Below are 20541 nucleotides of genomic sequence, written 5' to 3' on the forward strand. Positions count from 1 at the left end.
CTACTCTTGATCTCAGGATTGTGACTTTGACCCCCATGTTTGGTGCAGAGATTACTTAAAAATAAAATCTTTAAGAAAATTTTTTTTAATTTTTATGTTTACTTATTATTCTTTTTTTTTTTTCTTTTCTTTTCTTTTTTTGGTAATGCTGGGTTTCGAACAGGGGCCTCAAACAGCAAATTGTGCTTAGAAGGGTGCCAGTCAGTGAAGAATTGGGAGGAAAGGACCGACCCCGCCTTAGCCGACTCATGGGAAAGCTTAAGCGTTACCTCCACCGTAGATGAGCACCTGCCTCCAGGTGGGCCACGACCCGCTGGGCCAGAACTGCTCCTGGACTTGGGTGGCCGGACTAGCATTATCCCCAGATACTTCCTATTCCTCCCTTTCTTGGCTGACCCGGGCCTCCTTCAGCGGACGGTCCTTCTTTAGATATGCTAATACCTTCCTTCGCCCGGGTCGGTCCAATCCGAGGCGCTGAACTCGGTGTGGACTGGCAAGTTGTTTTTTTTTTTTTCTCTACCCAATTTAGGTGGCGGTGGAGTGGGCGATCTCACCGCTGCCCCCTCTGCTGGCCCCTCCCGAGTGCTCCAGAGGCCCGGCTTAAAGGGGGTGGGGCTGGGCAGGCCCTTTCCCGCCAAGGGGTCGCCTGGGGGACGGGATCTTCCCGCAGGCGAGAAGGGCTGGTTCGCCTCGCCGGGTGGTGCCCTCCCCGGGGCAGCAAGCCCAGCAGGGGCGTGTCCCCGCGCTCACCTGCCATTGGGCAGGTGGGGCGGCCGGCCTCGGGCAGGGCCGGAGTATATAAACGCGGAGCGGCGCGGGGCCAGGCGCGCCGCAGGATGGTGGACAGCGTGTACCGCACCCGCTCCCTGGGGGTGGCGGCCGAAGGGCTCCCGGACCAGTACGCGGACGGAGAGGCGGCGCGCGTGTGGCAGCTCTACATCGGGGACACCCGCAGCCGCACGGCCGAGTACAAGGCCTGGCTACTCGGGCTGCTGCGGCAGCACGGCTGCCAGCGGGTGCTCGACGTGGCCTGCGGCACCGGGTGAGCCCGGGCGGGGGGCGGCGAGGGGCGGGCGGGGGGACCTCGGCCAGGCTCGTCCGGCCGCCTCCTCCGGCGACCCGCAGCCGGACGGGGACGGGCGGCGGGGTAGAGCGGGCCGGAGGCGGGGCGGAGGGCACCCAGGGTGCGAGGGGGGTGTGGGCACCGCAGGGTGGGACTCAGGGTGGGGACTGCGGGGCACCTCGCGGCGACGCGGCGGCCGGGCTTTGGAGCTAGACCAGCGGAAGCTCTCACGGGTGCTGGCTCTGGCATGGCTCCCCAGGTATGGCCTTGGACAGTGTTAACAGTTAACATTCGTTCAATATTTGCCTGTGCCATGCGCTGTGCCAGGAGCTGTCCACAGGTCCGCGTTTAAGGTCCTCACAAAGCCTCATGAGCTAGGGAATGCTGTCCCATTTACAGTGGTCAGAAACCTGCCTCAGAGGAGTGAAGGCCCTCTACCTAGTAGAGAGGAGATTCAGACCTGGGTGGGTCCGGGTCTGGCCTATGCTCCAAACCCCCAGGCTGTACTACCTCCCCAGGCACGGGTCCTCAGTTTGCCCCATCTATCCAGTGGGGCTAACACCAGTTACCAGGGTTGCCAGGAGGATTAGTGCACACTGATAGGGTGCCTGGCTCTGAATGGGTGCTAAAAAAACAAAACGGGAAAGTCGCTACCTGGTGATAACACGGATGTGAGGAACCTCATTCGAGGTAGGTGGAGAGGGCCTGGGGAGACATGGAAGAAGATGAGTGGAGGAGATGGAAGTGTCCAGCATAGGGTCTCCTCCTTGCCTTCCTAGGCCCCCTGACTGCCCCTCTCTGCCTTTCCCCTCCGGCCCTGCCCAGGGTGGACTCCATCATGCTGGTGGAAGAGGGCTTCAGCGTGACCAGTGTAGATGCCAGTGACAAGATGCTGAAGTATGCGCTTAAAGAGCGCTGGAACCGGAGGCATGAGCCGGCTTTCGACAAGTGGGGTACGCAGGTCCAGTCGGGCCCTCCCTGCCCAGCACCTCAGGGTACAGTACTTTCTGCCCCGGGCTCCTTTAGCTCCTGTGGCTGGAGTGCTTGATTTCCTTAAGGCGACAGCAAAATTACTTTCATTTCCTGGGAAAGGGAGGCTCAGGCACCGGAATGAGGTATCTGGTAACGAGGGGCTAGTTTTAGTGAAGTTTGTAGGGTCTTCTCCTTTCTCCCAGATAAAAACCGGGAAGCGCACAGCCATTCTTCCCAATCACAGCTTCCTCCACCTTTGACTCCTCCTCCCCTTCACCTTCCATTTCCATAATGACCCCATTCCCCTAACTGGATAGGGAATCCCCGTGTATCTTGAAGGGGAAACTGACGCAGGGCTGCACTTGGTGTAGGTGGGTACTGCTGGGGCCATGGGGCCATCCTGATCCCTCTTCCCCTTCCTGGTCCCAGTCATTGAAGAAGCCAACTGGATGACCTTGGACAAAGATGTGCCCCAGTCACCAGGGGGTGGCTTTGATGCCGTCATCTGCCTTGGAAACAGTTTTGCCCACCTGCCAGACTGCAAAGGTGAGAGGGGGTGTGGCCTGGATCCTGGCCCCTGCTTTGAGCTCTGCCTCTTTCCACAGACCCTCTGGGTGCCTGCTCTTCTGTCAGAGCAGACTGTTTTCTGTTCCGCTCTGCTCTGCCTTGGCATCCGTATCCCCAGGGAGGAGGAGGAAGATGGGAGGGAGACTGGACCCCAGGGCTCTCGGCAGACGCAGCCTCTCTGTCCCCATCCTGAGCTCCAGGAGACCAGAGCGAGCACCGGCTGGCGCTGAAGAACATCGCAAGCATGGTGCGTTCTGGGGGCCTGCTGGTCATTGACCATCGCAACTACGACCACATCCTCAGCACAGGCTGTGCACCCCCAGGAAAGAACATCTACTATAAGGTGGGGGTCCCCGAGGGTGGGAGGCCCAGAAGGAGGGGATGGCATCCTGGGGTCCAGGTCCCCCAGTGGTTGCAGAGGCTAATGTAGCCACCTGTCCCGCCACCTACAGAGTGACCTGACCAAGGACATCACAACGTCCGTGCTGACTGTGAACAACAAGGCCCACATGGTGACCCTGGACTATACAGTGCAGGTGCCAGGGGCTGGCCAGGATGGTTCCCCTGGCTTGAGGTAGCCCCTGGGCTTGCTGGGGGGTGGGAGGGGGCGTTGCTGAGGCTGCCAGTCTTCACGGCTGCCTGGGGGCTCTGTTGCAGTAAGTTCCGGCTCTCCTACTACCCACACTGTTTGGCTTCCTTCACGGAGTTGCTCCGAGCAGCCTTCGGGGGCAAGTGCCAGCACAGCGTCCTGGGTGACTTCAAGCCTTACAAGCCGGGCCAGGCCTACATCCCTTGCTATTTCATCCACGTGCTCAAGAGGACGGACTGAGCCTTGAGCGTGGCCTCAGCTCCTACAACCCTCTGCCCAGGCCCTGCCCGATCTGGCTGGGGAGGTGGGGACCAGGGGTCCCATACCGAGGGCAGCCCCTAGCACAGATCCTGGGGTGTGGGGAAGGGCAGACTGATGCTGTAGGTGTAGGGATTTGGGCAAATGGAAGCGTGAGCAATACAGTCTGTGCCTTTTTCGTTTTCTGCATGCCTTGTGTTTGGGTCAGAAGGCTCCAGCTCCGGGAGGTGCCCTCCCTTGGCCTTACTCCTTCCACAAGCTCTTCCGCGCCAGCCGTTCAGACCACAACCAGCAGGGGGCAGCATAGACTTTATTTTCAGCCAAGACTGGGCTCCCTCTGGGGCCCAACCCCTGCGCTACATCCAGGCCCAAGCTCCTCCTCCTGAGCAGGGTGTCTTTAGTCCTGGAGCTGAAGCTGGCATGGAAGGACAAATCCGTAGGCGGGGGTGATGCCCTTTGAGCGCTTGTGGGGCTGCTCGGCTCCGGCTCCGAGGGCGTCTGCCTGGAGGTAGGCAGCCTTTGGGTACGACAGCAGCAGGCGGAGAAGGAGCCCTTTGCTCTCTCCAGAGTCTGCGGGGTTACCTAGCACCTTCGGCCCTCGCGGGCCAGAGGGCAGGAGGCTCCTAGCAGGCCGCAAACTTGCGCTGGCTGCGCTTGTACCTGAGCAGTTCCTGCTCGCTGACCGACGGTTGCAGCCGGGCGGCGGCCTGCAGCAGGTCCTCCATGGTGAGGAGCAGTGCCGAGCTCCCGGCCTCCAGCCCTGGTGGGGGGAGACGAGGGGGAAATAGCCTGTGGTCTGGGTCCGAGGAGGACAGAGCCTTGGGGTGGGCCCCTTCTTGCCCAGAGCCCCCAGATGTCAGTAGTCCCTCCTCTGAAATCCAGGAGCAGGCCTGGATCCCATTAGCTTTTTGGTCCACCTCTGGGGCTGGCAAATGGCTCACCTTCTTCCAGGTCCCGGACCCTGCGTTTGAGGGCAGCTGTCATGGCATCAGAGCAGAGGGAGTAGAGGTCTGCCCCCGTCAGCTGGGGAGGGCAGTGATCCAGCACATTCACCAAGCTCACGGAAGGTTCTAGCTTGAATCTTTTGTGCCGGCAGAGGAAAGAAATGGTTGAGTGTGTCAAAAGGCATCCTGGACCAGCTTATTCTGCACATTGCCTTTATTCCCTAACCATCCCAAGGCCCAAGGCCCCTCAGAGTCTCCCGCTAACGGGGCATACTTGCGTGTAATGGCACTTAGAACACGGAGCTGGGAGGCACGGTCCTCGCTCACTCCCACGAACACCAGCTTGTCAAATCTGTAGGGAAACGGGCAGGCATGAGTGTCAGAGAGCCCAGCACCAGGGTGGAGGGGGCACAGGCTGGGGCTCAGGGGCCAGGCCCAGGTGGGCATAGTTGAGGTAAGCAGTTCAGGGTGTGTACCTGCCGGGCCGCAGAAGGGCAGGGTCCAGGAGGTCTGGTCTGTTGGTGGCTCCAATCACAAACACATCCTGAGTGCTGTGAAGACCATCCAGCTCGGCCAGGAGCTGAGACACCACCCTGCAAGTGAGGACATGGAGCCAGAGTGTCCTTGGCCCTTCCCTAGCCTCTGCCCTGCCTGTGGGGCCCCTCCTCGCCAGGTCTTCCCCGAGGGGCCACCGACACAGCTGGGTCCTGTGTACCCTTCCATGCATGCCCCCTGATCTCAGTGTTCCCCCCCCCCCAACCCCACGGCCCCCTTTTCTCTGTTTCACTATTTGGGAACTGGAATGGCTGGCAAGCTCTGGGCTCTATAAAGACTGCCGCAACCTGTCTCCCGTCCCTCCGCCTTAGACCCCAGACTCCAATCTGGCTGAGACCCCCACCTGTCCATCACACCTCCAGAGTCTCCGCTTCGCCCCCGGCTCGGGGCTAGGGAGTCCAGCTCATCGAAGAAGATAATGCACGGAGCTGCGGCCCTGGCCCTGGCAAACACTGAGGAGAGAAAGGGACCCAAAGGAGGGGGAAGCTCAGGGGGGTCTGAAGTCAGGCGATGGAGGAGCGGAGCCAGGAGTGACAATTCGTCACTCTAGGTGCTAGGCCACTCTGGGCAGGTCCTCTTGTAGAAAGGACCATGAGGCGGTGCAAAGACTAGGAGCCACTGGAGGGTCAGGGAGGCACAAGGGCCATTAGGGTTTGGGAAGAGCTAGAAGCCTGGCCCCTCCTTGCTCACCTTCTCGCACATTCTCCTCACTCTGACCCACATACATGTTGATGAGCTCAGGCCCCTTCACGCTGAGGGAGAGGATGAGATTCATCAGATGCGTAAGCACACAACTAACCTCCCAGCCAGCCTCCCTCAGGCTCCCCAGCCTCTGGAAGCTCCCAGTCCACCCACCATCCCTTCCACACCCCCTCGCCACCTGAGGAAGGTAAGGCAGCATTCGGTGGCTACTGCCTTGGCCAGGAGGGTCTTGCCCGTGCCCGGCGGACCATGGAGCAGAAGGCCCGAGCGCCTGAGGCCCAGGCTCAGCAGCTCGGGGTGCTCTAGAGGGAGCTGAATGGTCTCCAGAATCTCCTTTTTCACCTCCTGCAGCCCGCCCACATCATGCCAGGACACCGAGGGGATCTAGGAGATGGAAAGTATGTGGTTGGGGGCAGGGTAGTGGAGAGAACTCCTGTCCTACCTCCGAGGACCTGGAGTCTCTACCTTGGGGGCTCCAATGGCCTGGGAATGAGCTGTCTGCAGCTGCTCTAGGGCCTGCCCGAAATCCTCAGCCAGGAGAGGAAAGCCAGCAGCACACAGCTCCCCCTCGTCCTCCTCAGTCAAGCCACCTGCCGAGCTGCAAAGAGAAACCCAGGAGGACCTCTGGAGGAGCTGACCAGAAGCATCCTCCCCAACATGGTCCTCCTCCCCCTTCCCCAACTCCCACCCTCCTCCTCCATATTTCCTCTTGCCTCCTTTCCCTCCCAGTTTTCTCACCCCGAGTTCTTGATCCTGGCGCAGGCTGCCCGGCTGCTGTGGGTCAAAAGGGCATAGAGATCCCCTACCACGAAGCCCTGGGGAAGCACAGGAGAGGGCACGGGAGCTGGGCATAGCAGGAAGGAACCCTCAGAAGCTGGCCCCCCAGCAGGAACAGAGGCCCCGGGCTGAAGCCTGCAGGGGCAGGGCAGCGGGACTGGGGGGCGGGGGTGCGTGCCTCTTCAGGGTACTCACTGCACACCGCCGTGCCAGCTGCGTCAGGTTCACCTCTTGGCCCAGGGGAAGGTGGGCGGTGAGGGCCCGCAGGACACTGAGCCGCTGCCCCTCTGACAACATGGGCACCTCCAGCTCGTGAGGAAACGCCGTCTGCACATCGGCAGGCAGGTCCTGGGCCTGGCTCGTGGTAGCCACGACCAGCAGGGGCGGGCGGCTGCAGACACAGAGCCGGCGCTGAGGGCCAGAGCGTGGCTGGTGGCCCCTGAGGGCTGTCTTGTGGTGAGGCTGGTGCAGTGGGGCAGGGAGGTGGGTGGGTGCTGGGGGTGCTGGGGTGCTGGTGAGTGCTGGGGTGGGTGCTGGGCAGGGAGGAGGTGGGTGCGAGAGGGAGCTGAGCACCCCAAAGCTTCCTGCAGGGGCTCCATGGGCACACCTGAGAGAGACCTGTGACCACCCCCCTCACACAGGGAGCTCACTGAGGGGAGACGCTGTGCTTTTCCTCTAACGTGGTGCTCCCCACGAAATACTAGGGACCGCATCATCCCCCTCCCTCTGGATACCCCAAGCCCCTCAGCTCAGGACTGCCAGGAGGACAGCCAAATGGGCGAGAGGTCTGAGAAGCCACTGAGGAAGAGAAGACAACAGGCTGAAGAGAGGTGGGGGGGCTGGGCCTCGCCCTTTACAGTCCCAGCTCTGCACAATACCTGGTGAGGGGATCCTCATCGAGGAGGAGGCGACGCAGCGTGGCCACCACACGGGTGTCCTCCCCTAGCCCGTCACGGTCCCGGCCCAGGAGGTCCACGGCTGTCAGCAACAGAACCGCAGGCCGGCAGCGCCGGGCCCGGGAGAAGGCGGCCTGCAGCTTCGTCTCCACAGCCCCACTGCTGTCGGCGCAGAGGCTAGAGCAGGGCACCTGGAGACAAGGTGGTCTGTGAGCAAAGGGCAGGCGTGATGGAGGCAGAAAGGGCAGGGACAGGAGCCACAAGAAGAGGCGGAAGATCTTTTTTTAGAGGGCGGAGACAGGGGAGCAGTAACACTAGCCAAGTGGTACCTCTTCTTTACCCTGACCTCAGTCCCTGGACCGCGCGTCACAATCTTCAAACCCCTTCCTTTTTGAAAGTATCTTTCAGTAGCGGAGAATCATGGGAATATGTCTGACCTGCTCAGGTCCTGGGGCCAGGCTGGTGGCCAGAAGGGGGAGGGGAGAGGGAAACTCCGGGCCAGGAGGTGTACTTGGGGTTCAACTCTCCAGGTACCCTCACCTTCAGCAGGTGGAGCCCGAGGCGGCTACAGGCTGCAGTGACAGCTGTGGTTTTCCCACTGCCCGGGGGGCCCCGGAGAAGGACACTGCTGGTTCCTGTCAACAGAGCACCTCTGCAACCAGAGAACAGACACTTGTCTTTTCTATTCTGCTCAAATTGAGAGCCCTCAGTAACAGAGGGACCCCTGGATCGAGAAAGCAGGCACTCCCCTCCTTGTAGGCCCCTTCCTCCTCCAGGGCTGCTGCCCAGTGGTGAGGCTGTAGTTCCCATGCCACCTGTGGGGCTCTGGCAGGGGCAGGGAGCATACCCAGCAGCCAGGACCGTTCCCTTTTGTCATCGCTGCCTTCAGTAAAGCCTTGACTACTATGTCTGGTCTGGACTATATTGAGAGGAGGGAGGGCAGGGTCTGTGTCTACACATAGGCCAGTGGTATGAGGAGCTGTGTCCTTTGGTGAAGGCCAGCGTGGCTAGTGGGCTCCCCGCGGGGAAGGGCGATCTCCAAGACAGCTATCCCTGGTGGAGATTCTGCTTCCAAAGCCAACCCTGGAGGGCAGAGGTTACCCCCAGGAAAGAGCCTAGGAATTTGCCTACAGAAAGGATGTGGGCTAGCGGCCTGGGCATACTGGTCTGAGGGAGGACCACCAACCTTATGCTGGCCAGCGCATTAGGGACTGCTTGTCCAGCCCACTGCCCCTCCAGAGATGTCCCGAGCAGGCTTCTCTCATACCCTGGGGTCGCAGCCTCACTCACCCCGGCTGGAGGCGAGGCTTCAGGGCAGCACAAAGCTCAGTCACCAAGGTTTCCAGGCCTGGAGGTGACAGGCTGTTCCAGGGAGTGGATTCTCCTGAAGTGAGACTGGGAACAGGGCTCAGGGTAGAACCCACCTGTGCAAGGTGGGAGGAAGCTTTAGTGTCTGGAAGCTGTTTCTGTCCCTTTTCCCAGGTCTAGTCCCATCCCCAGGGCCTCACCAGGTACAAGGAGGTATGAGCCGTGTCCGCCAAGTAGGCCCCGGTCGGCCCATCCGGAGCTTCGCCGACAGTTTTCTTCACTTTAAAAAACATTTCCCGCCACCTGCAGAAAAGAAGCCCAATGAACTGCAGATCCAGAGCCCACATACGTCCCTCCCAAAAGGACAAGGTGGCTGTCTCCAGCGCAGAGGTGGACCGCAGGGACAAACTCAAGAGCAGCACAAACAACTGCCCCCAGACCCAGCAGGGGGTGGGGGGGGGGAAGGTAAGGGAGAGCAAGTAGTGGTCCTTCTTATCTCCCTGGCAGGCTCCTGCGCATTTTGAGGGCAGGAGTGAGAGCTGCCCGCGGTATCCCTCATGACAACCATCAGAGAGCCTTGGGGTGTTTCTCCAGATAAATGGCCCCCCCTACAGTTCCAGTGGGAGAAGCCACAGCTGCACTGAGCAAATGATCATGTGACCATTTTTTTTTTAAAGATTTTATTTATTTATTTGACAGAGATAGAGAGAGATCACAAGTAGGCAGGGAGGCAGGCAGAGGCAGGCTCTCTCCGCAGAGCAGAGAGCCCGACATGGGGCTCGATCGATCCCAGACACTGGGATCATGACCTCAGCCGAAGGCAGAGGCTTTAACCCACTGAGCCACCCAGGTGCCCCTCATCTGACCATTTTCAAAGGCTTCAGAACACAGTCTTCCCCCTGCCAATTCATACAAAGCCTTCCAAAACCTCAGCAGGAAGGGGCCCTTGGCTTATCTGGTAATCCACAAAATCGGATTGCAGATTCCTTATTAAAGACATTTAATGATTTTCCATTTTGGCTGCACATTAGAATTATCTGTGAAATTTGGGAACATCAACATCTCCTACATATTGCATGATTCTATTCGACAGACTGGTATTTGCTGGAGCTGTGGGAAGGAGGGAGTAGGTAGGGTCTGCTAATGGGAAGGGGCTTGGGGGGGATGAAAATGTTTTGGAATTAGATACTGGTGTTGGTTGCAAAATCTTACGAATATAGTAAAAGCTACTGAGCGGTACGCTTTAAATGTATGAATGAGATCACAATTTTTAAAAAAGTAGTCTCAATGCCCAGTGTGGGGCTTGAACTCATGACCCTGAGCTCAAGAGTTGCATGCTCTACTGACTGAGCCAGCCAGGCAGGCCCCAGCCTCACCTTGACTTTGCGTCAATAGGTCTGGGCAGGGCTCAGGCATCTGTAATTTTGAAAGCTCCTCTCAGCCATAACCAGGGCTGTGCATTCACTGGCTAGTCTCAGAGTGAGTTGGGGCCACTCAGCCTAAGAAGGGTGCAGTGGGGAGCAGATAGTACTAGCCCAATCTTCCAGAAAAGAAACGATGAATGATTCCCCTCTTTAATCCTAGGGGGAAAGGCAATGACTTGGCCCAGACTCTAACTTGGGCCTCTTTAAGCTCCAGTCCGTGCAAATTCTTTTGTTCACATTGTCTCATTCATAAAGCTGCTTACTCTGGCAGCAAGTGAGGTGTATGGGAATAACTCCAGGTGGAGGGGAGAAGCATACTAGATCAGTACTATGAACTTTGGCAGTTATTAGAGTAGGCAGATATCGTGATAAAAAGTGGAACATAGGGAAGCCAGTGTCTTCCTGTTATTCAGTATTAATGAACAGTGGGTAGTTCTAGAACCTGGCATCTCAACCCTGAGTCACAGTGCACATGGTGAGCAGTGGAATCCAAGGAGGAACAACACTGTGGAAGGCTAGGGGGAAGTCTCCCCTTCCACGGACAGCAGGACCATCTCGGTAAGTACAAGGACCAGACCTCTTGAACATATCTGGGTACTGGGGAACGCTGGGTTGTGTTCTCAAGACAGTGGAGCTAGATCCTGCTGGCTTGTTCTGGGGGAGCAGAACCATGGAAGAGCTTGCAGAGACCACAGCACCGCCACTGGAATTCCAGTCCAGGGATCACAGGACTCCCCAGCAAAGGCTTCCCTTACCAGGTTTGGGGGAGGAGGGCTAAAGCACCCATTTCTGTCTGTCTTTGGACCCACCTGCCCACCCTAATCCTGCTTTCCAGGACCTGCTCAGTGGGAAGAACTGTGGGCTCAGCACCCAGAGGAGGGAGGCAGGTCTCTACAGGGCTGGAACAGCAGAGACCCAGGAACAGAACAGGCTTGCTGGTCTGTCTCAGAAGGGCCCAGTGTCTGCTTTCCTTTGAAGTACAAAGGGTGGGCCTTCTGTAATATTCCTACAGAAAGCTAGCTCGTAGATATTAGCTATATTTAAGATGGGAGGCACAAACGGGAAGTAACTAATACACATCAGCCTGGCATTTTCTACCAGGCCCCAGTTGTAGATTAGATTTGGGAAAGCTCAAAGAGGTGCCATGAGCATTAAATGGGGTTACAAAGGGCACTATCAGGCCCTCGTGTGGGTACCACAGCTCTGAATAAACCGAGCTCTGAATGTTGACCAAGAATGAATTAGGCACTCCACACAAGGCATCTCTCCCGGCAGAGGACCCAGGCTACTAGGCCAGAGACCTTGGGCATGCCAACTCGTACACCTCAGTTCCTTCTGGCTGGCTGGCACCACCTCATTGAAATCCCCTGTTGTGTTCTCCTTCTAGTACATGGCTACAGAAAATCAGTCTTGGGGTATCAGGCTACGCATTCTCCTGCTTCACAGAAAACCAAAGCAATCTCTGAATTCCTTGCCTTCCATTTTACATGGAACCTCTGTGATCAGTATCTACAGGGGGAGAAAGGTTGGACTCCTTGTTTTGGGTGGTTGGGTCACTTATACTTAATTTCTTGCTCCTTATTGAGAATAAGGAGAAAGAGGCAGCCTTTCAATGACAGCATCAATCTGTCTCTCCCTTATTTTGGGAGATGGAATTGAAAAGCTGCATGTGCACACACCATTAATTAGGGCAGAAATCAAAGCCCAGGTCTCCTTATGTTGAGTATATGGGAGGCGTGGCCCGAAACCTGGCCCAAATGACCCTGCGGTTGTGAATGAAAAGCAAGGAATCTCATGTTGGTCCAGGTCCTTAAACTTCTTAATGCTTTCCTTTACCTATGACCACCCAATTATTTGAGGATAAATACCTCCCGAAGGCAGCAGTGGTTCTTAATCTTTTTTCAGTCCTGTGTCTATTTGAGAACCTGAAGAAAGCATGTACTTTTTCTCTAGAAAAATGTACATGACAGGGGTACTTGGGAGAGCTCAGTGAGTTAAGTGTCTGCCTTCAGCTCAGCTTATGATCCCAGGGTCCTGGGGTAGAGCCCCAAATCAGGCTCCTTGCTCAGTGGGGAAGTCTGCTTCTCCCTCTCCCCCCTCCCCCCAGTGCTCGTGTTCTCTCTCCCAAGTAAATGAATACAATCTTTTTAAAAATGTACATGACAACAGGGGCGCCTGGGTGCCTGGGTGGCTCAGTGGATTGAGCCGCTGCCTTCGGCTCGGGTCGTGATCTCAGGGTCTTGGGATCAGGTCCCGCATCGGGCTCTCTGCTCAGCGGGGAGCCTGCTTCCCTCTCTCTCTCTCTCTCTCTGGCTGCCTCTCTGTCTACTTGTGATTTCTCTCTGTCAGATAGATAAATCTTTAAAAAAAAAAAATGTACATGACAACAAAGGTTTCTTATATACAAAATTATTTCACATGTGGGGAGGTGATCATAGAACTCTTGCACCCAGGTTAGGAATCCCAGCTGTAGGATAAGAGGCAGGTGCGTACCTGGGCAGTTTCTCTGGGCTTCCTTCCAGGATCTCTACTTGCCCAACTGTTGGCACACACAGAACATCCCCTTCCTGGACTGCCCTGCAACACAGCAGTGGCCCTGGTCAGCTCACAATGAGGGTCAAGAACATGGGCCGACGCATCCGCACATGTCTACTCCCAACCCGCAGACCATAGGGGCCTACCGCCCACTCAGAGATCCCAAGCAGTTGTCCGGACACCAGGTCTGACCTAGAATGAGCTGGGGGGAATGGCAGAGAGGCTAGAAAGGGGGACTCAGCAGTGAGGGCAGAGCAGGATCCTGGCTCTTTGCAGGCCCTCTCAAATCAAAGAGGTTTCTCAGTTTAAAATGTCCAGATTCACCTTCTGGTACCAATTTCTCTTCTACTGACCACCTGCCACACAAAGAGGCATCTAGCCACAGTATTGCCAAAAAATGTGGCTTTGTAAAGTCAGAGGCTCTGTGGGACCGGATTCTAAGGCATGGGATAGAAGAGCAAGGGTGAGATGCTATCCTCCTGACAGGGGGTAAGCAGCTAACCTGGGTGTCTGAAAGTGCCGGTAAAGAACACGGTCATAATTTCCGTTGGTGCTGTAATGTGGAGAGGACACAATTTCGATGTGTAACTCTTTGGCAAACAGAGGCCCAGACAGCAGTGAACAGCTTCCATTGTCTTCAGGGGTTCTGGAGCCTTCCAAGTACCTCTATCAGAGAAATAACCACCACCTTACAACCTTCTTCCAAGGAGTCAGGCTCTGCCCCACCTTAACTGTAGCAGCGAACATTTCTCTTTGCATCCTCCAGCCACAGGGACTGTGGGACGGGAGGCCTAAGGTAGCCAAACTGAATTCCTGTATCTTCCCTAGAAAAAGAAACCTGTCCTTCTCATGGGCACCACCAGGAAGAGATTTCTGACTCTAGTTCCAAAAAGCTCCCCAGTACGAATAACCTTTCTGCAATACCTTTAAGTTGACCCTGAGCCAGGAAAATGATAGACATTTAATTTCCACAAGTCCTTTTGAGTGACACCAGGGAGCAACTGGAATTGATATTAATTGGACATTAGTGGGGCCACTGAATTCAGGCTGTGGAAAAAGGATATGGTCTCACTGAAGCTGAAGGGATTGGTTCAGCTGAATGAGATGAACCTCAGTGAGCTGTCCTCAGTCTAAGGACTCCAGTTTCTCCACCATTCAAAGGGAAACCCACACCTGACTCCCATTCATGCATATCTTATATCCTTCTTGACATCTTAGAGCACTAATTGGCTATGCCAGCATTATCTAACAGAAGTTTCTACAGTGATAGAAATGTTACCTACATGTGCTATTGAGTATTTGACACGTAACTGAAGCAACCGAAGAACCGAGTTTTACATTTTATTTAGTTTTAATTAATTTAAAAAGCCACACTGTGGCTAGCAGCTTCCATATTGGACAGTATAGGTTTAAACCATACATCTAGGTGCCTAATTAAGCAGTAAACTATTTGTCCCCCCAAATACAATGATCTTCTTGAAGTAATCTCCTTAAAGGCAGAAAGAAAATTTCTCTTGGGTATATTTACTAAAATATTAAAACCAAATACCAGGCACTAAAGAGAATATCGAGCCCTCCCCTCCGAGGAATTTAAAATATATAACTGAGTATTAGACAGAGTACATAATCAATCATAAAGGGACAGAAAATAAATGCCCTAAGAAAGGTACAAAACGCTATAGGAGAAAGAAGTCATGTTAAATATACGCTAAGATCACGTAAGGCTTTGAGAAGAAGGTGGTGTCTTTCGATGGGCTTTGAAGGAAAGGATGGTAGGACTTTAACAGATGAGGCTAGCAGAAAAGGAAGGAATTTGAAGACAAGAATAAGCATGAGCAAAAGAAATGAGGTATCATCCTCTATATTACTCAGTACAATCCTGGATACACTGTAACCAATTCAACAGACAACTGATTAAGCAGATTAATATACTGTATACACCTGGTAACTTGAGGATAACTCTTTCCTTTCATCTGAATAGATGAAAGCCCTTCCCATGTGCCACTACACCATGGAGGATTATATTTTGATTACAGAGATAAATAAGACTAAGAGACATTAAGGTCTAAGAAGTAAGTGATCTAAACTCTACAGCTCTCTTCTTCCAATTTAGTTTAGATAAGGAAGAGGGAATAAGGAGTGGAAGCATTCCTAACCTCAGTCCTGTATCCTACCTGAATTCTGAGCTCTCCCACTTCCAGGAGATCACAGCCGAGATTAAAAGCCAGAGTGGCAGGCACGAGGGCCAGTCCGTCTGCGAGGGGCTCTCCCGGCTGTCCAGAGCCGGGTCCCAGCCTTTCAGAGAGGTCCCAGCGAGGCTCTAGGACCTGAACCCTGGCCAAATGTGGCTGGGAAGTGTTAGAAGATTCTCCCGCCTGGGTCACCCATACCCATTCGCCCTGGAAGAGGCCCAGGCTACGGAGACAGCTCCGGCTTACTCCGAGAGAATCTCCAATCCCTCCCAGAACTCCCCGCAGTCTCCGGACTGTGCGGTTAACCGCGAAGGAGGACACCACGGGTGGGGGTGGGGGCCGGCTGCTGTCCCTAGCCTCCTGACCCAGTTTGGCTCGCCCACGGAGCTCAGTCACAGCTAGTCGCGTCCCTGGGCCCAGCAGCCCTTGCAACGCCGGCCGTGTCTCCAGCACCCGCGGTCCGGGCACTGGCAGGGCCTCTCCGCGCCGCACCAGCAGCGGCCCGACTCGCGGTCCCAGTCCGGGCCCCGGCGAGGTGCCAAGCAGCGCCCAGCCTAGCGCCGGAGGCCGCCGCACAGGCCGCGCCCGCACCCACGCCCCGGAGCCCAGAGCCAGGAGCCGCAGCAGCGCGCGGCTAACCAGTAGCTGCGGGGGCCCTGGACCCTGCTCCTCGGTCTCCGCGCCCGGCCCCTCCAGGGCCGTCACTAACAGCGCCGGCCCTGCGGGACTCTCCTCTGCGGGCCGCAGGGCTAGCACCAGGCCCAACCCCGCCTCAGGCCACGGGCCCCCGGGGGGCAGCAGCACCGCCAACGGGGGTGCCTCGGTCGGGAAGGGCTCCAAGACCCGCAAGACTGCCAGCGCCATGGTGACAGGAGACCAACGAGGAAGGGGAAGGAGAGCGGCTTCCGGAGCCAGACAGCCCCCTGCCGTTTCCGCTTCCGTCGAGGGCGGTGCTAGGACAGTGGGCGGGGCGGGGTTTTCCTGGCTGGCTTGCTCCTGGAGGGTGAGCCGCCGCTGGGATTGAGGGGTGGCTTTCTCGGTGGCGGTAACGCGTTCACTGCCGCGGAGTAGTCAACATTTTGAGACGGTGTTTGCAGGGATTTGCCTTCCGCGCCTGCTAAGGGAGTAACGTCCTCCCCACTGCCCTGCCTTGCACTTAACAGTTAACTGAATGATCAACGAACCGTCGGCGTGCCCAGGACCAGCTTGGCCCAGGGCTGGGAGCTACGGGTGGAGTGTTTAGGAAGGAGTCCAGTCCTCCGTGGAACTCCGATAGTTTCCACGGTGGAACTGTAGGCACTGAGGCTTGGTGGTTGTGGGGAAGGTTGCAGGAGGGAGTGGTAGGATAAAATTGCCTCAGCCGTGCTTATGGCTATGTAGTGGCTGCAGGCTGGATTACTTACTACCTGTGATTCATGGAGCCCTGGAGTATTTGGTACTGCCTCACCTGTTCCAGCACATGCTACACAAAACCCACGTCCTAGTGTTTCTTGTCCTGTTTCTTGTCCTATTCGTTCTACTCCCACCAAGCTTGAAGTGAAGACAAAGCAGCTTCGCTTTTTCATCCAAAACCAGTTGCTCTCCCCGCCCCACCAATCCTTGCAGACTGGAGACCCACGTCCTGTTTCTATCCTGCGGGGTGAGGGGCGATGTGGTGGTGGGGGCAGTAGAGCAGGCAGAATAAAGGGGTCCAAGGCTTCAGTCATGAGAGGGAACCAACAGCTTGCTTCCCAGCTTTGCTGTTACTTAGATTCCATCCTTGTCTCCAATTCCACTGCTCTGGACAAGGCACTTGGACACCGACAGGCCACACCTCCAGTAATTAACAAAAAAATTGTTTTTTCTCTTGGAGTTAGTCAATTTTTTTATGGTAATCTATTCTTCCTGGACCTTGCATTCTTCAACCACTGCCTAACTTTCTCCCTTCCTTCACAGCTGAACAACTTGAGGCAGTCTTCTACTTTGTACATCATGAATTCCTGAACATTTCCTGAAAATCTGAGAGTTGAATATTAGATTTACATGTTAGAAGGTATTTCTATTCCTAGTGAGACAAGAAGGTATTTTTATGTTTTTTGTTTTTTTTTTAAGGTTGTGTTTATTTGACGGAGGGAGTGAGAGAGCAAGTGAGTACAAGCAGGGGTGTGGTAGAGGGAGATGCAGGCTTTCGGCTGAGCAGGGAGCATAATATGAGGCTCAATCCCAGGACCCTGGGATCATGAGCTGAGCCTAAGGCAGACCTTTAACTGGCTGAGCCACCCAGGGATCCCTATTTTTTATTTATTATTTTTTTTAAAAAAGATTTTATTTATTTATTTGACAGAGATCACAAGTAGGCAGAGAGGCAGGCAGAGAGAGAAGAGGAAGCAGGCTCCCCGCTGAGCAGAGAGCCCAATGCAGGACTCCATTCCAGGACCCTGGGATCATAACCTGAGCTGAAGGCAGAGGCTTTAACCCACTGAGCCACCCAGGTGCCCCTATTTTTTATTTGTTAAGTGGGCTTCACACTAGGGCTTGAACTCATGACCCAAAGATCAAGACCTGAGTTGAAATCAAGAGTCGGATGCCGACCCAGCCCTCCAAGAAAATATTTTTTTAAAAGTCTGATTATAGTTCCTGGAGGTGATTCTAGTCTTAAATTTCAAATTGCCTAATTCCACTTTTGTTTTATTTTGTCTTGTTTTGTTTTGTTTTGTTTGAGAGAGAGGGAGAGAGAGCAGGCATGCTTGAGGTGGGGACAGAAGCAGAGGGAGACAATCTATTAAGCAGACTCCATACTGAGCTTGGATCCCAGTGTGTGGCTCCATCTTATAACCCTCAGATTATTACCTGAACTGAGCCAAAATCAAGAGCTGGACATTTAACCAACTGAGCAACCCAGGAAGCCCTCCACTTTTTTTCTTTTTTCTTTTTTTTTAAGTAATCTCTGTGCTCAACATGGGCCTGGAACTCACAACCCGAGATCAAGAGTCACATGTTCCACTGACTGAGTCAGCCATGCTCCTCCTCTAGTTCTACATCTTTAAAAGAGCATGTAAGAATGTACTAGAGACCTGAATTCATATGGGTGAAAGTTCCCATTTGGTAGTTCTGAACTGTATAATGTGGCTCTGTCCCTTGCTTCCCACAGGGACCAAGGACTGGGAGGATGGTGGGGTGAGTCCAAAAAGGATATGCCTGCTTTACATAGGCAAGTTCTGGGCCTCAGGACTACAGTGCTCCTTGAGAGCTTAGGAATGGGTAAATAAATCTGGTCTCCTGTCTGGTTCAGCAGCCATATAGACACAAATACCCATCCACAAATATCCTTTCTTTCTTCTTCTTTTTTTTTTTTTTTTAAGATTTTATTTATTTGAGAGAGAGAATGAGAGAGGAGAAGGTCAGAGGGAGAAGCAGACTCCTTGCAGAGCTGCCCCAAAGCAGGACCTGACTCCAGGACTCTGGGATCATGACCTGAGCAAAGGCACTGGCTTAACCAACTGAGCCACCCAGGTGCCCCTACAAATATCCTTTCTTTTTTTTTTTTTTAAGATTTTATTTATTTATTTGACAGATGGAGATCACAAGTAGGCAGAGAAGCAGGCAGAGAGAGAGGAGGAAGCAGGCTCCCAGCTGAGCAGAGAGCCCGATGTGGGCCTCGATCCCAGGACCCTGGGATCATGACCTGAGCCGAAGGCGGAGGCTTTAACCCACTGAGCCACCCAGGCGCCCCAAATATCCTTTCTTCCCAGGCTTTTCCCCCAGCAAATAATGGTTGGCATGCAGTCTGCTTTGTTACTTTGAAATTCTCATTAATCAGTAGGGCCAAAATATTTCCATAAGATAGGAACCTACATTTGTTGCCTTTACTTCCTTACCTCTCACTCACTCATCAACTCATTATAACCTTCCTTCCATTTCTATAAAACTTTCCCTCCGGGCTCCTGGGTGGCTCAGTGGGTTAAAGCCTCTGCCTTTGGCTCAGGTCATGATCCCAGGGTCCTAGGATTGGGCCCCCCCATCGGGCTCTCTGCTCAGCGGGGAGCCTGCTTCCCCCTCTCCCTCTGCCTGCTGCTCTGCCTACTTGTTTGTTGTTGTTGTTGTTTTTAAAGATTTTTATTTATTTATTTGACAGAAAGAGATAGGGAAAGAGGGAACACAAGCAGAAGGAGCTGGAGAGGGAGAAGCAGGCTCCCCACTGAGCAGGGAGCCTGACATGGGACTCGATCCCAGAACCCCAGGATCTTGACCTGAACCGAAGGCAGACGCTTAACGACTGAGCCACCCAGGTGCCCTGCTCTACCTACTTGTGATCTCTGTCTGTCAAATAAATAAAGTCTTAAAAAAAAAAAAAAACTTTCCCTCAAAGATCATCTACAACTACAGAATCAAGGTAGTGTTGTTTGATCATTATCTTACTCAGTCATTCCTTGGAATGTGTCACTATTGACCAAACCTCTTTTACTTCCTTTGCCATTGCAACACCGGTTTTCCACCTACACCTCTGATGGCTCCAGAAGTCATGTTCAACTCCTCCCTTTCCCTTACCATCTTCTGCACAGTCCAGTGAATCACCAGATCCTGTTGATTCTACATATTTCCCAATTCTGTCTTGTCTTCTCCCTGCCATGGCCTTTGTCTTATAACACTGCTGTACAGGTCAAGGGTCACAGGCTTTTTCTTGACCTTCTCCAGTTTCTTCATATAGTCAATAGTCTAATGGAGTCGACTTTTTGCATGAGCAGGGGAAGAGGCAAAGGGAGAGGGAGAAACAGACTCCCTGCTGAGCTGGGAGCCTGATGTGGGACTTGATCCCAGGACCTGGACAGCATGGCCTGGAGAACTGAAGGCAGATGCTTAACCATCTGAGCCACCAAATTGCCCCTTTATTTAATTTAATTTATTTTATTTTATTTTCTAAAGGATTTTATTTATTTATTTGACACAGAGAGACACAGCGAGAGAGGGGACATGAGCAGGGGGAGTGGGACAGGGAGAAGCGGGCTTCCCGCCCAGCAGGGAGCCGGATGCAGGCTCAATCCCAAGACCCTAGGATCATGACCTGAGCAGAAGTCAGATGCTCAATGACCAAGCTACCCAGGTGCCCCTGATTTATTTATTGTAGAGAGACAGAATGAGAGAGCAAAATAAGAGTGAAAGAGAAAGAGAGAGAAAGAAAGAACAGGGGAAGAGGGAGAGAGTCTTAAGCAGAGGCCATGCTGATTATGGACCCCGGCCCGGGGCTTCCATCCCTGAGATCATGACCTGAGCTGAAACCAAGTGTCAGACGCTCAACTGAGCCACCCAAATGCCACACCCCCGCCCCAGGCTTAGATTTTTTTTTTTTTAAGATTTAATTTATTTGTCAAAGAGAGAACACAAGCAGGGGGAACAGCAGGCAGAGGGAGAGGCAGGCTCTCCACTGAGCACGGAGCCCAGCTGGATCCTGGGATCATGACCTGAACCAAAGGCAGATTGAGCCACCGAGGCACCCCTTGACTTTTTTTTTTTTTTTAATTTTAATTATTTATTTGAGAGCATGTGTTGCCCTTGAGAACCAGTTAGGGGAAGGGCAGAGGCAGAGGGAGAAGCAGGCTCCCGGCTGAGCAGGGAGCCAGCCAGAGGCTGGGCTCCATCCCAGGACACTGGGATTTTTTTTTTTTTTTTTTTTTTAGGACACTGGGATCTTGACCTGAACCAAAGGCAGAAGCTTAATTGACTGAACTACCAGGTGCCCCTGGAGTTGACTTTCTGAAATATATTCCTCCAGCCACTTCTAG

General features: G+C 54.2%; 2 protein-coding genes across 3 annotated transcripts; one reads left to right on the forward strand and one right to left on the reverse strand.

Moving 5' to 3' along the window:
• Positions 1 to 794: 794 nt before the first annotated feature.
• GNMT (glycine N-methyltransferase) lies at positions 795 to 3632 on the forward strand. Of its 2 annotated transcripts, none has more exons than XM_059178019.1 (6): positions 795 to 1042; positions 1889 to 2016; positions 2465 to 2581; positions 2797 to 2945; positions 3055 to 3176; positions 3260 to 3632. In XM_059178019.1, exons 1-6 carry the CDS (start codon positions 837 to 839, stop codon positions 3429 to 3431), a joined length of 894 nt encoding a protein of 297 aa, XP_059034002.1. In that variant the 5' UTR covers positions 795 to 836; the 3' UTR covers positions 3432 to 3632. The 2 variants fall into 2 exon arrangements, with proteins under 2 accessions (XP_059034002.1, XP_059034003.1); XM_059178020.1 differs by having other exon boundaries at positions 796 to 1042; positions 2803 to 2945.
• Positions 3633 to 3741: 109 nt separating this feature from the next.
• PEX6 (peroxisomal biogenesis factor 6) lies at positions 3742 to 15699 on the reverse strand. The gene is made up of 17 exons (XM_059178010.1): positions 14765 to 15699; positions 13093 to 13256; positions 12549 to 12632; positions 8832 to 8934; positions 8614 to 8747; positions 7864 to 7975; positions 7306 to 7514; positions 6623 to 6818; positions 6389 to 6465; positions 6116 to 6248; positions 5829 to 6034; positions 5639 to 5700; positions 5292 to 5400; positions 4870 to 4986; positions 4668 to 4745; positions 4391 to 4530; positions 3742 to 4209 (listed from the first exon to the last, which is right to left on the reverse strand). Exons 1-17 carry the CDS (start codon positions 15644 to 15646, stop codon positions 4073 to 4075), a joined length of 2943 nt encoding a protein of 980 aa, XP_059033993.1. The 5' UTR covers positions 15647 to 15699; the 3' UTR covers positions 3742 to 4072.
• Positions 15700 to 20541: the final 4842 nt, after the last annotated feature.

The sequence above is a fragment of the Mustela lutreola genome, chromosome 6, assembly GCF_030435805.1.
Source record: "Mustela lutreola isolate mMusLut2 chromosome 6, mMusLut2.pri, whole genome shotgun sequence".
Classification (NCBI taxonomy): domain Eukaryota; kingdom Metazoa; phylum Chordata; class Mammalia; order Carnivora; family Mustelidae; genus Mustela; species Mustela lutreola.

Coding starts and splice junctions, on each gene's coding strand:
- PEX6 (XM_059178010.1), bottom strand. CDS start 15,646: ATGGCGCTGGCAGTCTTGCGGGTCTTGGAGCCCTTCCCGACCGAGGCA. Junction 7,515..7,863: donor TCGGGCTCCACCTGCTGAAG/GTGAGGGTACCT, acceptor CCTTGTCTCCAG/GTGCCCTGCTCTAGCCTCTG. Junction 6,466..6,622: donor AGCTGGCACGGCGGTGTGCA/GTGAGTACCCTG, acceptor GTGCTTCCCCAG/GGCTTCGTGGTAGGGGATCT.
- GNMT (XM_059178019.1), top strand. CDS start 837: ATGGTGGACAGCGTGTACCGCACCCGCTCCCTGGGGGTGGCGGCCGAA. Junction 1,043..1,888: donor GACGTGGCCTGCGGCACCGG/GTGAGCCCGGGC, acceptor GGCCCTGCCCAG/GGTGGACTCCATCATGCTGG. Junction 2,582..2,796: donor CCACCTGCCAGACTGCAAAG/GTGAGAGGGGGT, acceptor CCCCATCCTGAG/CTCCAGGAGACCAGAGCGAG.